The sequence below is a fragment of the Podarcis filfolensis genome (assembly GCF_964270895.1).
Source record: "Podarcis filfolensis genome assembly, chromosome: 8".
Lineage (NCBI taxonomy): Eukaryota > Metazoa > Chordata > Lepidosauria > Squamata > Lacertidae > Podarcis > Podarcis filfolensis.
The window spans coordinates 32,258,247-32,278,391 of record NC_139611.1 but is presented as its reverse complement, the minus strand read 5'-3'; the positions used below and the strand labels follow the sequence as shown (position 1 = coordinate 32,278,391).

Sequence of the window (20,145 nt, the reverse complement as noted above, 5' to 3'; positions counted from 1 at the left end):
CACTCTGAATTTTGCAATGCAGCTCCCCAGCCAGGTAGTGTGTACTCAAAAACAAAAAACACTCATAAAAATATTAGTGAAAAGAGACCAAAGTTATATTAGGAAAAACTACTTGCAAAAAAGGGAGGGGTATTAGGCAAAACTGCATACAAAAATGGATACAAGGAAAGATTTGCACAAAAATGCTGACAAATTTTCCTGATAACCCTTTTTTAAAAAAACCAAACAGACAATGGTAATGTGGAGAACCAAACTTAAGTGTAAAAAATGAGAAATTAAAAACAATGAGAAAACGCAAAATTGACAAATTTGCCTATCCCTACTACCAGCCCATTTCTTTTCTTTTGAAATGTTTAGAGTCAGAGGCAATCCTAATCACACTTGTGCAAGTGGCTCTTCTGCTTACCCATTTTCAAATGCATGGGTAGGTTTTCCTAGTAGGAAGAGCTGTGATAGCGGCTCTTCCGTGTTAACTCTCTGCATCACCTTTACTACCAAGTCAGTTATGAGCACATGCCTGAGAGATGCAGATCAACTCATCCAGCAGCCTACTTATAGCTAAGAAGGCCCTGCAGTCTCCATAGCAGGATGCATTCAATAAGCTGTGTACTTGTCTCTTCCTTCTCCATCAACCATGAGTCCTAATACCTTCAATTAATCTCGAAGGAGGCTGAAAGTCTTTCCTTTCTTTTGTGAGCACAGCTAGCCTAGGATGGAAGACCTGCTTTTTAGTACGAAGCACAACACTTACCACACACAATACAGTGGTACCTCGGGTTAAGTATTTAATTTGTTCCGGAGGTCCGTTCTTAATCTGAAACCGTTCTTAACCTGAAGCACCACTTTAGCTAATGGGGCCTCCTGCTGCCGCTGTGCTGCCAGAGCACGATTTCTGTTCTCATCCTGAAGCAAAGTTCTTAACCCAAGGTACTATTTCTGGGTTAGCGGAGTCTGTAACTTGAAGCGTATGTAACCCGAGGTACCACTGTACTTGTGGTACTAGGATGGCTTTGTATAGGAACTAACTCTGCATTCAAGCAGTGTGCCTGTGATACTAGCAGAGCTAAGGCCTGCTACCAGTGTCTAGCATCACAGGGACTAGAAACTTCCTTGTGAAGAAAATTTGCTTTTCCCCCCTGGGTCAGACGAGACTCCTCATTACACAGCAAAGAGAGATGGGAACTGGCTGGCTTCCCTCTCACACAGTCGCACTTCCTTATAGATCTAGTTAAACTAGTTTCAAAATTGAATCAATATTAGGCAAATCTTTATGGTCTAGGAAGTTGTGCACAAGTGGGAGTGGAAGGACAGAACACAAAGGCAGGCATTTGCTACGTGGCTACTTAAAATCAGCCCAGCAAGGGATTTTATCTGCCAGCTGGCCAAGGTTATTGAAGTTCAGATTTACTGTTGAGCAACAGGGAGTATTTAATGTGCAGCTTTTAAATTTTCTAGCTGTACCTCATTAAGAAATTACTGTTCAGCCATCCTCCAGACGCAGGTAGCAGTCTTAGAAGTAGGCTCTTATCTCTCATGGGGGATACGACAAAACAAACAAACCCACACAGAACTTATGAACCTTCACCACTTGTCCAATGCCAAGGTTTCTGAGCACATCCTGGTCTTCAAGACACAACATGTCTGCTTATCAGTGTGCTTTCAAAAAATGTTACATGCTGCTCTGGTCCTAGGGTATTATCCAGGAGTAAGTAGACTAGCACACAAAGTATTTACATCAGGAAAAAGCAGCAGCTGCAATGTCATTTCTGCTTCACTGAAAACAAAAATCGCTGTGGGATGGGGGCTGTGCTGATCTGGAAATGGTCCTTTTGGTTTTGTTTTTTTTAAAAACCAATAGCAATGTTCAGAATAGGCAGGATTGAAGCCATTAGAAGTGAGCCTATTGTAAGCTGCTAACATTCCTTTATAATGGTTTAAAAAGATATTTTTGCAGTGAGATACATTGAAGGCCATCAAAGCGCTGGGAAATGCAAAATAAATAAATAAAAATGTCACATGCCAAACTAACTAAGAGCAGAGCTACTGGTCAGAATTCAAGGCTGCCTACCACACACACACACACACAAACACACACACACACACACACAGAGAGAGAGAGAGGGGGGGGAGTGAGAACGTCACTTCCCTATGATGTGATCTCATTTGACTGTAGTATGCATGTGAATCCCGGAGCCAAATTTGAGTCTTTCCCACCCTACCTTTGTACTCTGTTTGGACAATGATCAGAAGGAAATAATTAATGCAACTGACCTTCCCCATGATTCCTGTATTTGAGAGAATATGGCCGGTATTTGAAATCACACAAGAAAGTGTGGTGTGTGTGTGTGTGTGTGTGTGTTTGTGAGAGAGAGTGAGTGAGTGAGAATGACTGAGAGAGAGAGAGAGAGAGAGAGAGAGAGAGAGAGAGATTTGCATGCAAGGTCCCAGGTTCAATCCCCAGCGTCTCCAGCTGGAGCTGGGAGTTGTCCCCTGTCTGAAAACCCAGAACACCTCTGCCAACTGGTGTAGACAATACTGAGCTAGATGGACAAATGTGTCCGATTCAGTATAAGGGAACTTCACATGTTCCCATCTGAAAAATAAAAGACCTAGGTTGAAATTCTGAAGATAATAGAATCTGAAAGGTTATGTTCACATATCCTAATCCAGGCAAAACTCAAATTTGGGCTGGTGCTGATTTCACAGTATGTAAAAGGAGTTAATAGTGCAAACAGACCTTGGGCAATTAGCCACATTTACACTGGAAATACCCAAGCGTGAATGTATCCTTTATTCAATGACAACTCTGCTTTGTGCTTGTTGCTTTTCACAGGTCGTGAATGGATTCTGGATTGGCTGGCTCCTACAGCCCAGTCTGTTAATGCACAAAAAGCCTTCAAGTGATTTCATGAAAAGGAAAGCAGTCAACAGAAAGGAACGAGGCCAAGCACAACCTCGAAGAACAAGCAAGGCAAACATACAGGCTGCCCCAACAATTTTGGACTTCAACTCCCACCATCCCCAAGCAATGGTCATGCTGGCTGGGGCCGATGGGAACTGTAGTCCACAGCATTTAAAGGGCACTAGGTTGGGGATGGCTGAGCCTCAGAACAATATAAAAAAGTTCAAAGGAAACAGGGAGCAGCACTGAATGTTATCTAATGCAAGTGACTGTACTTCCCTCACCCTTGATTTTGATTGGTCCTGCCAAATGTCAAGTAGGCACTTATCACAAAAAAATTAGGGAACAGCTCTTTTATTTTAATTATGCCTTTAGTCATGCCATGAGAACTCTCTTTTCCTGCCTGGAAAGGAAGTAATAAAGGCTGTCAGATTCTGTAGTTCTCAGTCATACCCTACAACAAAAGCACTACCTAGATAACAGCAGCATAAACGCAATTTCTCTTAACTTTTCTTTGGGGTAGGGGGAAAAGTTATGGCACTGGGTTAAATTAGGCTGCAATTTTATGTACACCTGTTTGGGAATACGACACGTGGGACTTAAAGGTAAAGGTAAAGGTACCCCTGCCCGTACGGGCCAGTCGTGTCCGACTCTAGGTTTGTGCGCCCATCTCACTTAAGAGGCCGGGGGCCAGCGCTGTCCGGAGACACTTCCGGGTCACGTGGCCAGCGTGACGAAGCTGCTCTGGCGAGCCAGCACCAGCGCAGCACATGGAAACGCCGTTTACCTTCCCGCTAGAAAGCGGTACCTATTTATCTACTTGCACTTAAGGGTGCTTTCGAACTGCTAGGTGGGCAGGAGCTGGGACCGAAAGACGGGAGCTCACCCCGCCGCGGGGATTTGAACCGCCGACCATGTGATCGGCAAGTCCTAGGCACTGAGGTTTTACCCACAGCGCCACCCGCGTCCCCACGTGGGACTTACTTCCCAATAAACCAGGCTGGGATCGAGAACTTAAATGCATGTAAGAGTGAGCCCCTGAGAGTGAGTCATCTTTGAACACAGCAGGACTCACTATTGAGATGTGCATAAGACAGTATTGTTGGCCTCGTATTTACTTGGGCTCCCTATTCCTGAGGATGACAGGCTTGAGCAAACGCTATGCAATGGGAATTCTGTCTTGCCTGATTTTCCTGTTTGCAGGAAAGTTAATTAATCTGAACATGGCTTGAGCCTAAAAGGCTTTTTGGTCTGCAAGAAAACAAAGAATGGGAAAGAGGAGTTGGCTACATGATGCAACTATGTACAGCCTCCCACAAAGCTTTCAGAAGTAATTCCGCCACTTTCCAGAGTGGCTTAACAATTCATCTCTCCATCCCAGGGAATTCTGGGAATGGGAAGTCTGTGAAGGGGGAATAGGGGTCTCCTAACAATTCTCAGCACCCTTAACCAACTACAGTTCCCAGCAGCCTTCTGGGAGGGAAGTCACAGCTGTTTAAAGTAGTACAATACTGATGTAAATGCATAGTGCAAATGAGGCCCAGGAAAGAAAATACACAAAGTTGTCAACACTACCCAAACTGGTGTGCAGATTGTGGAAGGTTGGGTAAGAAAAGGCATGCACATTGATAAAATGTGCATGGAAAAAATGATTTGGATGTTCTCCTTTCTTTAAAAGTCCAAAGAAATATGGCTGTATACTAACACCCTATGATTAAAACCATTGCCATGGAAGATCTATAATTTAAATTAAATTAGTAATATGAGAGGAGTACCTAAGCTGTTCCCTCCGCAACCCTGCAAGATCCGTCTCGCTCTCTTCTTCGAGTCCTCTGGGAAGCTTGGGCTGTCCAACAGGTTTGGGTACGTACAAAGTGCAACTACCTACATGGTTGAGAAAAAACAAAGCACACAAAAACTGGTTTTCAAACATGAAAAAACCTCACTGCTACTGAACATTCCTTGTTCTATTTTCAAACATCATTTTTCAACCTTCCTCCATTACCTAAAGTACCTGGTAGGTTTCAAATCAGGACCGCTGCTTAGTTTTTAAGTCAGAAAGGTCATAAAAACCCCCAAAAAAGTCCCTTAGGATTTGCCAGTAAAGTCTGGCAGCTCCAGAGTGATCAATGACAGCTGATCAATAGGCACCAGGGCCTTAATGCTAACACAAGCAGCTTTTCAGAGATCAGGGTGTGTGGTTTTTTTGAGGGTGGTAGCTGCTTGCCCTTGTCTTAGGGCAGAGATCAGCAATGTGGCATCCACAAGGACACACACATACAACTGCAGAGGCTTTCCCTGGTGCCAACAGAGTTCCTCCTCCTCCAACTCCAACTGGGTTTGAAGTGCTTCGGTTGTAGCATAGGCTGTGATTTGTGCTCGGTGGAGAGATATTTGTGTGTGGTTCCAACAGCAATTTCTCCAGTTTGCAAAAGAACCCATGGGGTGTAGTGGTTAAGACCACTGGACTAGGGTCTGGGAGACCAGGGTTCAAATCCACACTTGGCCATGAAGCTCACTGGGGAACCTAGGGCCAGTCAGTGTCTTTCAGCCCAGCCTACCTTACAGGGCTGTTGTGAGGGTAAAATGGGAAGAGGAAAACCTTGAGCTCCTTGGAGGAAAGGTGGGATATAACTATTAATAATAATAATAATGTGCCCATGAGTCCAAACAGGTTGGCAAGCTCTGGATTAATGCTTGAAAACGGCACACCCTCTAGCCTAGACTTCCTTTTTTGACAGCAGCTCAAACTGCAGCAAGTGTGAATTGATTACATCTGAATCCCACTTTGCTTCCATAGAAGTCAAGGCCTCCTAGTCTTCTATCCAGGTACCTCCTTGGCTTCTGCAAAACAACGCTGCCCTCGTAAATCCGAGCAGGATGGGGACAAAACTAGAATGAGTTCACTCTAATTGTCATTGGTGAGTCTACTGGCTGTTGGGAGCCCTGCCTCCTGCCCTACCAGTTGCAATGGGCACCAGCAACCACTGGGAGAGCCTGCAATGGCTTGAGAACTATCGTACCTGACGAAGGAAGGTGATGGGCTGTTGACCCATGGCGTGTGCGTCCCCAATGTTGGCCTTGATGACCTCCGTGAAAGGCTTTTTGATCCCCTAAGAGGAGAAAGCACATGAGCAGTTCATCAAAGCTCTATTCAGATACAGCAGATTGGAAGGGCACACTGTATTGCTTTTTACATGCATTACCATTTGCAAAGGACGACGGCAACAAAACAACACTGACAAAGAACAGAAGAGAATCAAGGTGCTAGAAGTTTTGCCTACCGCTATCCGGGGTGAAAGAAGGAATTGTACCTGGTCCCCCACAAAAAAGCAGAAGCCCAGAGAGAAGAGTGTTTGAGTCAAGCCAGCACAGTGGGAAAACACTGGCTTTAAACCCTGCACATTTGCAGCAAAACAAAAACCCTTGCAACACCTTTCTCAAAGGAGGGTAGATTTGTGTCTCCTTACACAGATAATCTCAGAGTAGGGCAAATGTCACCTCTGAAGCAACCCTAAGACCCCCCCACTTCCATTTTCAAGTCCTGGGAAAAACACGTGGTTGGAGTGTCACATTTGAACTGGAAAGATGTAGATTCAAATCTCTGTTCATTCCAGGAGCAAGCTGGGTGGTCATGGTCAAATCGGTGTATTCAGATATCACATTTCCAGTTCTCTAGTCTAGATCATGGCTTGGAGGATCAGTAAAATGTCCTATGTTGACACATTCTCTTCACTCCTTGCAGGTCTGGTTTAATGAATAATATCCTGGCTTGACCAAACCACAAGAGTCCTGCAGGATCAGACCAAAGGTCCATCTTACTCAGCCTTGTGTGTCCAACCATGACCAATTGACCGTTTCTGAAAAGCCCAGAATCAAGAACATAATGGCTATAACTCTCTCCGGTTTTTCTCTCCTAGTAGTTGGTATGAAGAGGCATGGAGGAAAGAGCATCTCACCTGGTGGGGCAGAACTGTAGCAGTAGCCTGCTGGCACTGGCATCATGGCAGAGAGGGGCATGGGTGAAACTAGAATGAAGATGGGGCTACATGGACATTCTGGCTGGAGTGCAGGATTGGCTCTGCCAGTGTGCCCATGCAGCCCCAACAATGCTGTCACCTCACCCCTCCAAGGAAGAAGCAGGGATGCTGGTGCGTGGAGGCTATTGCTGCAGCTCTGTCTCACTGGATGACTAACATCACTGTTTGCAGTTACGTTGGAAACAGCAAACTATGGTTTGATCAAACCCGCCTTCCCAGGATTGCAAATCAGGATCAAACTGTGGCGTTCAATCATGAATAAATAAGGAAGCTTGCTCAAATGACAGTTTTCCAATTAAAACAACAAGTGATCAAACCAGGAAGGAACACATGGACCACAGGGCTTGCTTCCCATCCTCCGAACCATAGTTTGTAGAATTGGAAACATGGAACCTACGAACAGCCACTGTCTCCAACCCTAGCCTGTCTCACAGATGCCGCCTGTTCAAATCAGCAGAGGTTCACCATGGTATCTTTAAAAGATCTTTCCCAAATCTGCCATGGGAAATCAAGATGCCCAATCTCTCGGTTAAACATGCAATCTTGCTAGTCACCTAAACTGACTTTTTGGGAAGCCGTCCTGACCCTGTGCTTTGACAGAGGGTTATTTTTAATTATTTCCTTTTAGACTGAGCCTAAAACACAGGAACATAGGAAGCTGTCATATACTGAAAGAGACCATTGGTCCACCTGGCACAATTTTGTCAAAGCTGAGTGGCGGTGGACCTTCAGGCTTTAAGACAGGGGTCTCATCCCTACCCAGAGATGCAAGGGGTTGAATCTGGATCCTTCTGACTGCAAAACAGATGCAGACGAGAGCCATGGCCCTTTCCTGCTGCAGTAACTCTATACTGACCGACTAAGTATAAGGTAACTATATACTGGCAATATAAGGAAAAGAATGTACTTTGGGCGTATTTTGAACAAGCAATGACGGAGACCAAAACTAGAAAAATAAGAGAGACAGAAAGTGGAAGATTTGGATGTCTTGCAAAAATTATAAAGAGAAAAGGGGGGGGGGATAATCTTTTACAAGCATGTTGCTGAGCACTGATTAACTAGACCTATCTGTTGCATGTTTATGCTGCCATTGCTTTTGTTTCTACAATCTCTTAGTTTCACACTGTGCTTGGTACAAGGACTTCTGATATTAAAAGTATTGACATACATTTGAAAGGTACGCCATGGCCCTTAATCCTTACAAGTTAGAGCTCCAGTGTTGTTGCTTTTTCCTTTCCTTTTCTTTTTTGCCGAGAACAAACCTTTCCAAGAGAACATTTGATGAGCGCTGGCTTGCCATCAAGCTCTCTTTATATTAAAATGAAGAACCCTGCTGAAAACATTTTGCTAAGCATATATATTTACAATATTCAGTCAGCATGTGCAAAGATGTACAAAGGCCAAGCTTGTTCTCAGTCTCCCATCAAGAGTGATGAAGCTTGGAATTAAGAGAATGTTTTTGTTTTCCCAAAGAAAAACATCAGGCAACCCCTGGATATAGTTACTAAAGCAATGGCTGTCATGGATACAAGGTTAGAGGGGTTTGAAACATGGGGTTCAGGAAAGGGAGGATATGTTGTATTAGATGAAATAATTCAGGTCCTCATCCTGGTCCCATTAAAAGCACTGACAAAAGTAGAAAGGCTGTCCAGAAACTGACTGTGAATTGAGAAAACAAAACAGAACCACCACCCCAGGCAGGGATCTAATTTCATTTACACATGGCATCTCAGAGAAAAGGTCTTCCTTGACATGAAAAATACCAGGGGGCTATTTGCTGAAACACAGCAGGGCTGCAAACCTTCCTACTGGCAGGGCCCCTGGCAAAAATCCAGGGTACGCAAGGCAGAAATCCAGTTGAAACTTCCCTCCCTGCCATACCAGAAAAGACTTAGCTTGTGCAATTCCTAGTTTTCATGTAGAATGCTTACATTTCTACTAACACTTCAAAACTGGCACCCTTAGAAGAGTCAGTTGGCCATTGATCTGCAGGCTCTCTTTCCCATCGCCTCTAAGAAGTGACAACCAACCCCTCCACTTATTTGGAATTATAGAGAAAAAGGCATCTAGGTTAGAAGGCAGGATAGAGAGGAATTGCCTCCCCCCCAAAGCACTCATAGGAATATGTTCATCTAGCTCAGTACAGTGGTACCTCGGGTTACATACGCCTCAGGTTACATACACAGGTTACAGACTCCGCTAACCCAGAAAAAGTGCTTCAGGTTAAGAACTTTGCTTCAGGATGAGAAGAGAAATCGTGCTCCTGCAGCGCGGCGGCAGCGGGAGGCCCCATTAGCTAAAGTGGTGCTTCAGGTTAAGAACAGTTTCAGGTTAAGAACGGACCTCCGGAACGAATTAAGTACTTAACCCGAGGTACCACTGTACTGTTTACTCTGACTGGCAGCAGCTCACCAGGATTTTTATCAGAGGCCTCTCCCAGCTCTCACCTGGACATACTGACTACTGAATACGGGACATTTTACACACAACACAAGTAAGAACATAAGAGAAGCCTGATGGATCAAGGCAACAACCCATCTTGTCCAGCATCCTGTTCTCTTAGCGAACAACCAGATGCCTATCTGAAGCCCAAAGGCAGGATCTGAGTGCAAGAGCACTCTGCCCACTTGGGATTTCTAGCAACTGCCATTCAGAGCATAGTTGTCAATGTTTCCACTTTTTCAAGGGAAATTCCCTTATTCCGAATAGGATTCCTCACAAGAAAAGGGAAAAGTTGACAGCTATGATTCAGAGGCACACTGCTTCTGACAGTGCAGGTAAAACATATCAATCTGAATCTCTGAATACTAAGCACCTTTGATATATATATTGCAAAACTATATTAGGAAGCATGAAACTTGTGTCCAAACAACTATGCAAAGCATTGCTACAACTGGCTGCAAACTTGGGAATAAAGAACCAGCGAACTCAGCTGGACTCAACTTCCATGAAAATGTGCAAAGGACGGGGCTGTCAACCAACCTTCTTTTCCCGTAAGAGAAAACCAATTTAAGCACGAGTCAATTCAGCTTCATAACAGACCGATGCATCTTTTAAAGCTGTCCTCGGCTGTCCTTGTGGCACTTAAGCAACCACAAAATGTTGGCAGGCTGGCAGTGCGATCCTGCATGCATCTACTCAGAAGGAAGTCCCGCTAAGTTCAGTCTAACAGGGCCAGCCTGTACACACCTGTCTGGGGGGTAAGCCCCATTGAGCTCAGTGGGGCTAACCTCTGGTGGTGCAAATCCTACACGCGCCTATGCAATCTCCTGTTATCAAACAGGTTCACCGCAGATGCAACTGTCCTGCTTGTCAAACCAGCTTTACTCTGGGCTGGTGTCATTTCGGTGTAATTGAAGCCGACAAGAGCTGTAGCTGAAGGGGGAGGCTAAACAGTCTTGATAGTGACCTCAAATGGCACCGGACTGTTTGATGAGCCTTACGGCTCCCTAGAAAGGGGTGATGTAACTAGAAGGAACTGAAGTATATTGCTATGCCTTAGCAATATAAGTGTGAATGTGCTTTTCTGATGAATAGCCTTGTTTTAGCGTTATTATTTGTATGTATTTATCTAAGAAAATGTATATGCTGTTTAATTGTAGGTAAAACCTCTAGCAAACAGAGGATGTCACTGTACATTACTCCTCATATTAAGGGAACCCTGAAAGGAGAGTGGTCAATTTGGAATAATTTGTAAGAAAATAAAATTAGGGCAGGGGAAGGAAAGCCTCAGGTCTTTTAGGCTGCAATTCTCTTGTAATGTTGCATTACGTTGTAAAACCAATGGCTCAGTCTTGAATTTAGCATGGGAAACATGCTGCAGGCTTATGATGTACAACACATTACTATCAGCACTTAGTATATACCATACCCTCCAACATTCCTCCAATGAAAATAGGGAGTAGTAGTAGTAATAATAATAATAATAATAATAATAATAATAATAATAATAATGCCCCATCCATCTGACTGGGCTGTCCCCACCAAACTGGGCAGCTTCCAACATATATAAAAACATAATAAAACATAAAAAACTTAAAAGCTTCCCTATACAGGGCTGCCTTTAGATGTATTCGAAAGGTTGTATAATTATACTTATCTCCTTTGCGTAACTCCATACCCTCCAACATTTATGCAATGAAAATAGGGCTGTTCTCAGGAAAAGCAGGAAATTTCTGGATCAAATCAGAAATTGGGATGGCTTCTGTAAATCCGGGACTGTCTCTGGAAAATAGGGACACTTGGAGGGTCTGAGATACAGTATCTAATATCCATCATTACAAGCACATTGGAGGGTTTTGTACCTTTCTGTGCAAAGCTGAGGAGGAGGGAATATTTGGTGTTCCCTATCCCTCTAGGAGCTACCGCATTTCATACGTCTGCTTGCTACATGTCTTTCCTGTTCTAATTCTCCCCAAACTCAACTGGCAAACAATTCATTTTATTTATTTAACCAAGTTGTTACACCTCTTGATTGCAAAAACGCCTCTAAGCAGTTTACAAAAATATAAAAAGGTAACAACAACAAGCCCACAAAGTCCTTACAATCTAAACTGATACAGGAAGGACACACTGCAGTGCCTTCATTGCCTTTTTCTACCGTGCAGCCTCTACCTCCAAGGAGCTCAATGTGGTATACATGGTTTTTTCCTACTCCCCTGTGAGGTAGGTTAGATGAGATATACTGTAGTGACTTCCTCAAGACCAGCCAAGTGGGGATTTGAACTTGGACCTTTCTGGGCTTAGTCAGTCATCCAAACCACTGCATCAAACTACTTATAGACTTCCGGGCTGGTGCCTCCAGGCAATGGCGGAGTTCCTCCAATCGGGAGGAATTTGCTCCGTGGAAATCAGGGTCTGACCGCCACGGCGAAGGCGGAGACCCACTGAAATCACAGGCGGGAGAAGCTTGTGAATCTGGGATTCGGCTGGCACCTTTTGCGCCTCCCCTACTCGCGGGGAAACCCTGATTTGGGGATCCGGAGCGAAGTGGGGTGAGCGGCGCGGTGCTTCGAATTGACTGCTTCTTTCACGGAGTGAAGCCGCATCGCTGTTGCTGGAGTGCGCTGACTTTTTCCTGTGGACAATTTGACTTTAAACAACTACCCGTGAGTAGAACGGAAAATTGGATCTTTAAATTTATTAATTTGGCATTGAAACGGGAAGGTTTTAAACGGGAAGTCCGCCTTCCTCTTTTGTAAATAGATTGAAGCAAAGACGTTGCAAGTTAAAGCCTTGGAAAGTCTTTTGTAAAGGATTAAATCTCCATCGGTTAAAACTATTAAACCCCCCTTGGAAGCAGGAGAAGAGAGGGGAAATTTTGGACCTAGCGAGCCTGCAGGAGAGAGTGAAAAATCAAATTACCACTGCTCTGAACCTGGAAACGGGCTGCCAGTAAGATTGACGTCTTGGGAGAGTGCATTGACTGTGAACAGAAAGTATGTTGACAGATGGCTAAATAAGAGAAATATATTGTTTCCATTGTCCCCTTCTGCATTTAAAAAGGAGGAAAAGTAACTGAAAATTGAAACTAACTTTATAGTTTAAATTGTGTTTGAAAGGACTGATACAAGTGGAGACTGTTTCCCTCTAGAGGGAGCTTTTAAAACTGTTACAAGAGTGGAGCTGGGGTTTTTCCAGCTGCAAGATAAGAACTGTGAGAATCAGAGATTGACCTTGGATTTTAAGAATGTCGACAGAAGGAGCCTTAGTGACTGTATTATGTAAGGTAAGCTATTCGTTGGAACAGCTCCACAAGAAGACGGATGTTATGACTACTAAACTTGAGAACTTGGGACAAAAAGTGATTAATTTGGGACAAAAAGTGATCATCAATACAGAAATTGTTCAGGATTTGACACAGGAACCTACTTTGACAGGACAAACTGGGGAGAAGACGAAGGAGAAAGTTGTTGTTGTTGTTGAACCTAAAGTAATACAAGTGGGAGCCCCAGCCTTACAGAGGCAAATCAAGGACTATAAGTGGAGGCCTTTTATGAATGAATATAGAAAAAGTCAGAATTTGAAGATTGGAGCCCTGCTTGGACTGGAGAAGGAAGGTTGGATAGACTCTTTCATGCAGGGATTTACTGACCTTTGGGTCCTGAATCTGGGTCAGGAGGTGACTGGAGTTGTGGGTGCCTTTGGATCTGGAGGAGCTTTGAAACATGATTTGAGATATTGTATGGACCTTGGTTCTAGCTGTGGAGAGTTGGCTGGTCTGTCGAGAGGGAATGGGGGCACGGTTGGGTCGGGGCCCCCCCGAGACCTGCTCTTCAGCATCTTCAGCATCAAAGAATATGAAGAAAAACTGCAGAAGGGACTTGGAAAAGATTTAAGAGCCTCGGACAGAAGATCTCCAGGTTGATGAACTATATGGAATGGATGGAAATGACTGGCAGAATCTGAGACCAGGGAGAAGAGATGGTGGAAGAAGATTGGGAAAGTTTAAAGCTTATATATAGAAATATTGTAAAATTAATGAGTGTTAGAAAATTGTTGGAATGAAACTTTATAGCTTTAGCAGAAATGTTATAAGGAGTTAAGTATAAATAAGTACTTTAGTATTAATGGAAAATAAGGTTAAAAATATGTTAAGATATTCATAATGATAAAAATAGAGAAAGATGGAAAGGAATTGCTGAAACAAGTAACAGAAGTAGAATACAAAAAGGGAGGTGAGAGGAGGTCGATGAAATAAGGGAATGAAAGATAGAGTGATGAAATGGTATGGTATATGTTTTTAAATTGTTGTTGTTTTGTTTTGTTTAGTTTAGTGTGTTAAGGTTGTGTTTTGTATTGTTTATATATTGTATTGTTTTGTTTCTTCTTTTTTTCTTTTTTCTTTTCTGCTCTATTTTGTCTTTTTCTCTCGCCTTTTTCTTCTTTTTTCTTTCCTTGTAAGTCTTAAAAGTAATAAAGATTATTTAAAAAAAAAAAAAAACCACTGCATCAAACTGCATCCCTTATACAGAAAGGAGGCAAGGGTACTTGGTCACTACAGTGGTACCTCTGGTTACGAACTTAATTCGTTTTGGAGGTCCGTTCTTAACCTGAAACTGTTCTTAACCTAAGCTACCACCTTAGCTAATGGGGCCTCCTGCTGCTGCTGTGCCGCCGCCATGCAATTTCTGTTCTCATCCTGAAGCAAAGTTCTTAACCCGAGGTAATATTTCTGGGTTAGAGGAGTCTGTAACCTTAAGCGTTTGTAACCCGAAGTGTTTTTAACCTGAGGTACCACTGTACACTGTAAGGAACAGGAGGAATGAGCTGGGCTTTTTAAGGGTAGGCTGTGCACAAATAAACATGGCACAGGCCAGAACCAGGTATCACTTTGTTTTTCTGGTATGGATCCAGGTACAGGATCCCGGATTCTTGTTGAGTCGTGTCCTTGGCACACTTCCATGTTATGTACTCAAAAGATTTCTTCCCTCTTTCTTTTATTTAAAGCAATGTGTTTCGTTGGGAGAGGCTCAAAATCACTTAAGCGATGCCAATAAAGCTCCGTCCTCGTTGATGTTGTACGCAAATTGGACAAGAGTTATGACAAAACACATATACTCATTTTCCCTCTGTGCTGGCATAGATCCAAAGCATTTTTCAGGTGTGCTCAAGAAAGGGCTCTGCACCTCAGCAAGTCAAACATGGTACATGTGTCACAGATGGCAGCTCACAAGGAGTGGGGCCAATAAGTCTTTGGGGGCTTCAGTCAATTTGGTACAGCCCAAAAGGGGGTCCAACATTATGCCAGCCTGCCTCCAGGCTTGGAGCATATCCAGAGGAACTTTTGATTGTGCTCTTTGAAAATCTGATTCCATGCTATATCATGATCCATACAGTGGTGAGGCTAACTTCCGAGTGGACATGTGTAGGAATGCATTGAGCTGTCGGACCTTTTTGGCTCTACAGGCCAGATCCTTGTCATAGAAGTACACCATTGGCCAAATTTGACAAGTGGGAGGGGCTACCCACCTGTCAATCACACATCTTTAGGAAGTGGTGAAACATTTGGGTTTCTGTTTGAAAACAACAAACTAAAAGCCCCTTGGGTGTATAAAATTAGTTATAATTCTCTGGTCCTGGCCATTCACAATTTGGCACAGTGACATCTAGGAATCACTACACTGGATAACACTTAGATTTTGTGTGTGTGTCTAAGGGGAGGGTGATAGCACTAAAGAATGGAACTAAGTTAAGGGTCACCAAGTCACTGATGATGTTTTAGACTAAATATAGACCCAGCATGATCCTTTAAAAAACTTGGGTTTTTTTACTGCTATGAATGACTTCCTTCTATGTTTGCAGATAGCCATGTGCTATGCATATTGGATGAAGAGGATTTCCCTACCTGCAACTGAAATTAAGGAAAAGCAGTGCAACATTTACAAATTGTGCTGCATAAAAATTTACTCTCGGGTCATGAAGGGTCAAATAACCAAAGCAGTGACTAAGTACCATATTGACTCGAGTCTAAAGTGTCATTGAAACTAACACGCACTTCCATTGTCAGAACCTTGAAACCAAAAAAAGTATTTGCTGGCGAATGTAAATGTGCCATTGAATCTAATGCACACCTTAATTTTTGCAATGCAATTTGACCAAAAAATGTGAGCATTAGATTCGAGGAAAAACGATATCTGCTACAAAGACCTCATTTCATACTTATGGTTATTTTCACGTAAGGCCTACTCAGAGTAGACCCATTGATACAAATGAACCAAAGTTAGTCATGTCCATTAACTTCAATGGGACTATTCTGAGTAGGGCTAACACTGAATATCACCCTAGGAATTGTTGCAGATGCATTTACTCACCCCTTCACACCAACACTCCCTGCGGGTGGCACATTTTATTTGTCTTACATGTGCACAGAGAGCCTAAATGTGAATTGCTGGTAATAGCACCCTGGTAGGTTGATCTTAAGGGACACGGGTGGCACTGTGGGTAAAATCACAGAGCCTAGGACTTGCCGATCAGAAGGTTGGCGGTTCGAATCCCCGCGACGGGGTGAGCTTCCGTTGCTCGGTCCCTGCTCCTGCCAACCTAGCAGTTCAAAAGCACGGCAAAGTGCAAGTAGATAAATAGGTACCGCTCCGGCGGGAAGGTAAATGCCATTTCCGTGCACTGCTTTGGTGCACCAGAAGCGGCTTAGTTATGTTGGCCACATGACCCAGAAGCTGTACACCAGCTCCCTCGGCCAATAAAGCGAGATGAGTGCCGCAACCCCAGAGTCGGTCATGACTGGACCTAATGGTCAGGGGTCCCTTTACCTTTAGGTTGATCTTAAGAGGAGCACAGTAAAGCATTTTTACACCACCTTTCTCCAAACAGCCAAGTTTTATGTTTCTAAATAGAAATAAACTGAACCAAAACAAAAGTTCCCCCAAAGTTACTCTTCCCCAATCTTGGCAGTGTATGCGCCTGGTGAATTCTTGGGTCATGTGCAAACATGCATCAAGACTCATGGCCCTAAAGCCTGAGTAAAACGCAAAACAACTAAAGTAAACTGAATCTGAAAAAAGCATTAGCTCAGAGTTGATGAACTTGTGCCTGAAGAATGCAGCAGCAGGCTCATGCACATTATTACTTTCCTCTATACAAATAATAATAATAAATCTCTGTACAAATAAGTCTAGCATGTTTGGAAAGGTTCTAAGCCTAGCCTCCTTCAGGGCATGGTAGTTTATTGAGTGGAGCCTCACAGTTTAGTCACCCAACTGAGATCTACACTATGCAAGGGGAACCTGTGGCTTTCCAAATATTTTGAACCACATCATCCCTAACCATTGACCATGCTGGCTGGGGTTGATGGGAGTTAAGAGTCTAGCAACATCTGGAAGGCACCAAGTTTCTTAATCCCTGAAGTAGGGCTTAACAATGCACTAAAAAGAAATTATCTTAATTAGCAGTGTTCTCTAGCTCAGTGGGAAAAACAGTTTCTAAAATAGCAAACATTGTTTTAATATCCACTGGAGGGGAAAAAACCAAGGTATTAAGCCAAAAAGTACCTGGGTCCAATCCAAGGAAAATTCTGACAGTTACTATAGGCATATGTTCCATTGTTGCAAGTTTCCCAATGCTTTGGGGATTAAGGGCATACAACTTCTCTGAGATAGGATCCAAGCATAGCCAAGCAAAGGGCCAAACAACCTAGGTATGAATCACTAAGTCAGGCAAACCTCTCTGTTCTCCTCAATCTCTCCATTTGCAATAAGTAGGATGTTACCGACTTAGACAACCATATGAAGTAAGGCAACAAAATGAGCTTTGTGAAACAGCTGAATACTTTGAAGTGTTATACAAATAAAAATATTTTAACATTATTCAGAAAGGACTATTGATTTGAAACAATCTGAGAAAACATAAAACATGAGCCGGAGAAAGGGATTCAGAAGTGAGAGATGCAGTATAAGAGTTTAATTTATAGTGGTTTCTTTCTGCAACAGGAACTGACTCCAGGTTAACTCTAAAGAATCTGCAAACGAAGCACTGAATGGCAAAACCAAACAAAGATTCTCATGGCGCCTTTAAAATTTATTACATTTATTGTGGTGTCAGGGTTTGCTGGAACAGACTTAGCATGGCTAACCTTCTGAAAAACTGACCAGTTATCTATTACCCCTTTACATAAGACAAAGGAGTCATTGATTACATCAGAGGGCAGCAGAGGCAGAAGCAAAGTAAACATTAATTTATAAAGTATCTGATCACAAAATGACGCAATTGGATGACACAGATTGTGGGAGGGGGATATTTGCTTTTTTGGTTGGCTTTTTAAAAAAGAGTTCTGAGTGATTGCCTAGCAAAAATATTAGGCTGTAAAAAATCAAAATGGATATGATATGCAGCTTGAAGCTCATCATTCTAGTTTCTTAATTCTTTAAAACAAAGCACTTTTTACTGTTCTTTCCTGATGTCAGTTTTACGTGCCTGTAGATCGCCCATCCAAAAAAATGTCTAATTGAAAGGAGACCCAACTTTTTAGTGTGGTAAGAAAACAAAGTGAAGATTCTCAAAAACTATCTTGGAAAATATTACTGAAAAATAAATCTATGCTAACATGATTACCTCAAAGATTTTTTTTCCCAGCAAAACTTTATTTCCATGGTCACAAACCTATTTACGTGGAAACAAGTTCTGCTGAAATCCATTGAACTTACTTGAGTGAAAATTGTAGACTCTATATACTGCATAAAATTAAGGTTGCAATCCTTAAAACACTCAGTAAACCCCACTAGGATTACTTCTGAGTAAGCACACATAGGATCAGTCTATGCAAAAGCTTTTATTCTACTGAAACCAGTATTCGAACATGGCTGTTATTTTAAAATGGTGTAAGTGTAATTTTATTCAAAGCAAGGGCGGCCATGGAAAGTTAGGTCCAAGGATTAACGCCAGAGAAGTTCTATTTCCATACGCCTGGTAGCATAATGGACAAGATCTGCAGGAATATCTTAAGCATGTTTAATCAGAACCAAACCAGCCATTTTTGGGACGGGGATTTGCGCTTGCCTCCCCTCCCCGGGACAATTGTCCTATGTAATGCAATTGTCCTATAACTATTAATTAGTAAAGCCAGAAGCTTGGAAAGTTAGAGGGCCATTCCCAACCCTTGAAGTGTGTGCATAAAACAGAATTAATGCCGTTCCGAGATGTTGTCCACCAGCCTCCGCCGCGTTCCCTCCCTGGGCCAAACTCTGTCCCGGTTGTTGATGCAAAAAGCAGCGTGCCTCCTTCGCTCCATGCGGGCTGGCAGGCCTCCCTCGCCTGCCCCAATCAAGAGCCGCAGCGGCGGAGGAGTGGCCCGGGGGCGGCGGCCCAGGCCGGCGGCGAGAAGAGCTGCAAGCGGTGGAGGGGGAGGCGTGAAAGGGAAAGGAACAAAAGCAACCTCTCCCCGTTGAAACCGGCCAGGTACCAGCTGTTATGCCTATGACACTTCTAGTGCCAGAGCCATTAGGCACATATTTCCGGGAGGGGGGGTGTCATTTGCGGCATGCAAATAGAGGGTGTCTTTTTTTTCCTGAGGAGACCACCCTTTTTTCCCCATTGTAACAAAGCTAATTCATTCACGCAGCCCAAACCCGCCGCTCCCCACCCGCTTACCTTCCGCAGCTCGTTCTCGATCTCGCCCGCTTTCAAGACGATGGGCCCCCGCACGGCGTACTCCACCGCTTTGACCTGGGGGTTCATGGATTCCAGCGTGAGGATCTTTTCCCGGGTCTGCTTCTCCTTGATCGGTATCGCAGAGGCCTTGGCAGCGCTGCTCCAGTCTTTCCCCGGCGGCCGGCGGGGCCGGGCGGCCGATCTCGGCTGCTTGTTGCCGGCCACGAGCGAGGAGACGAAGCGCACGGCCGCCTCTGTCCGTTCATTCTTGCTGCTCGGGCGAGCGGCTTCTTTCGCGAGTCCCGAGAGGCGATGCATGCTCCCCCTTGGAGGGTGCAAATTCCAGAGGTGGTGGGGAAAGCAATCACATCCACCTCTAAAAAAAAGCAACAACAAAAACACCCCCCAAACAACCCACTGTTATTTCGAACAGAGATGCAGTAAGACCTCACGAGCAAAATTTTAAAATAAAATAAAATAAACGTTGCCCGGGTACAAGTGCATGCTTGGCAAGGTTCTTTTTTTCCTCCTCCAAGCTTCCAAGCAACTTGACGGAAAGAGGGCAGAGTTGGGTCTTTACAAGAAAGAGCAGTTATGCTCTCGCCCAATGAGGAGGAAGACTCCCAGCACTGCAAGGATTAGGTCCTCGCAGTCGCAATCTGTATTCTCTGCAGAGGAGCAAAGTCCGGGGAAATCCCATCCGGCCAAAGACCCGAGACACCCCCAACTGCAAGCCCGCCCCTCCAAGACCCTCTTTTTCCCGCTACCGCCTGTGGAGATAAGAGATTGCACCAGCCAGGACTGTCAGCCGCGCTGCCTGGTGGGTCTTGTAGTCCTGCTTGCCTCTAGCTGAGCCAACCCAGTAGCACCAGGTGGTGACATATAAAACTACCACGCCCAGAATCCCCTCCTAGGTGGAGCCGCCTAGTGCTTGTATTTTGTCATTGTGCTTGCGAGGATGTGGGATGGAGTTGGCTGCGTGGGTAATAATGGGGAGATCACGCCACGTCTAAAATGCGATCTCCTTAAATAGTAGCTTGTGTAGTTTGCTGGCTTTTAATTTTAAAAGGCGAGGCTATTTGAGAAACGTTGCCGTAATTA

The 20,145-nt window shown here is 43.9% G+C and overlaps 1 protein-coding gene across 1 annotated transcript in view; it reads right to left on the bottom strand.

The window, feature by feature from the left end:
- The window catches only part of GPT2 (glutamic--pyruvic transaminase 2), a 29,912-nt gene extending 9,767 nt beyond the window's left edge, over nt 1–20,145 (bottom strand). Inside the window, exons 1-3 of the mRNA XM_083626053.1 lie at nt 19,045–20,145; nt 5,926–6,015; nt 4,678–4,786 (exon numbers count right to left, since the gene is read on the bottom strand). Of these exons, the coding sequence (XP_083482179.1) occupies nt 4,678–4,786; nt 5,926–6,015; nt 19,045–19,362 (517 nt within the window). The 5' untranslated portion in view covers nt 19,363–20,145. The remainder of the gene's footprint in view (nt 1–4,677; nt 4,787–5,925; nt 6,016–19,044) is intronic.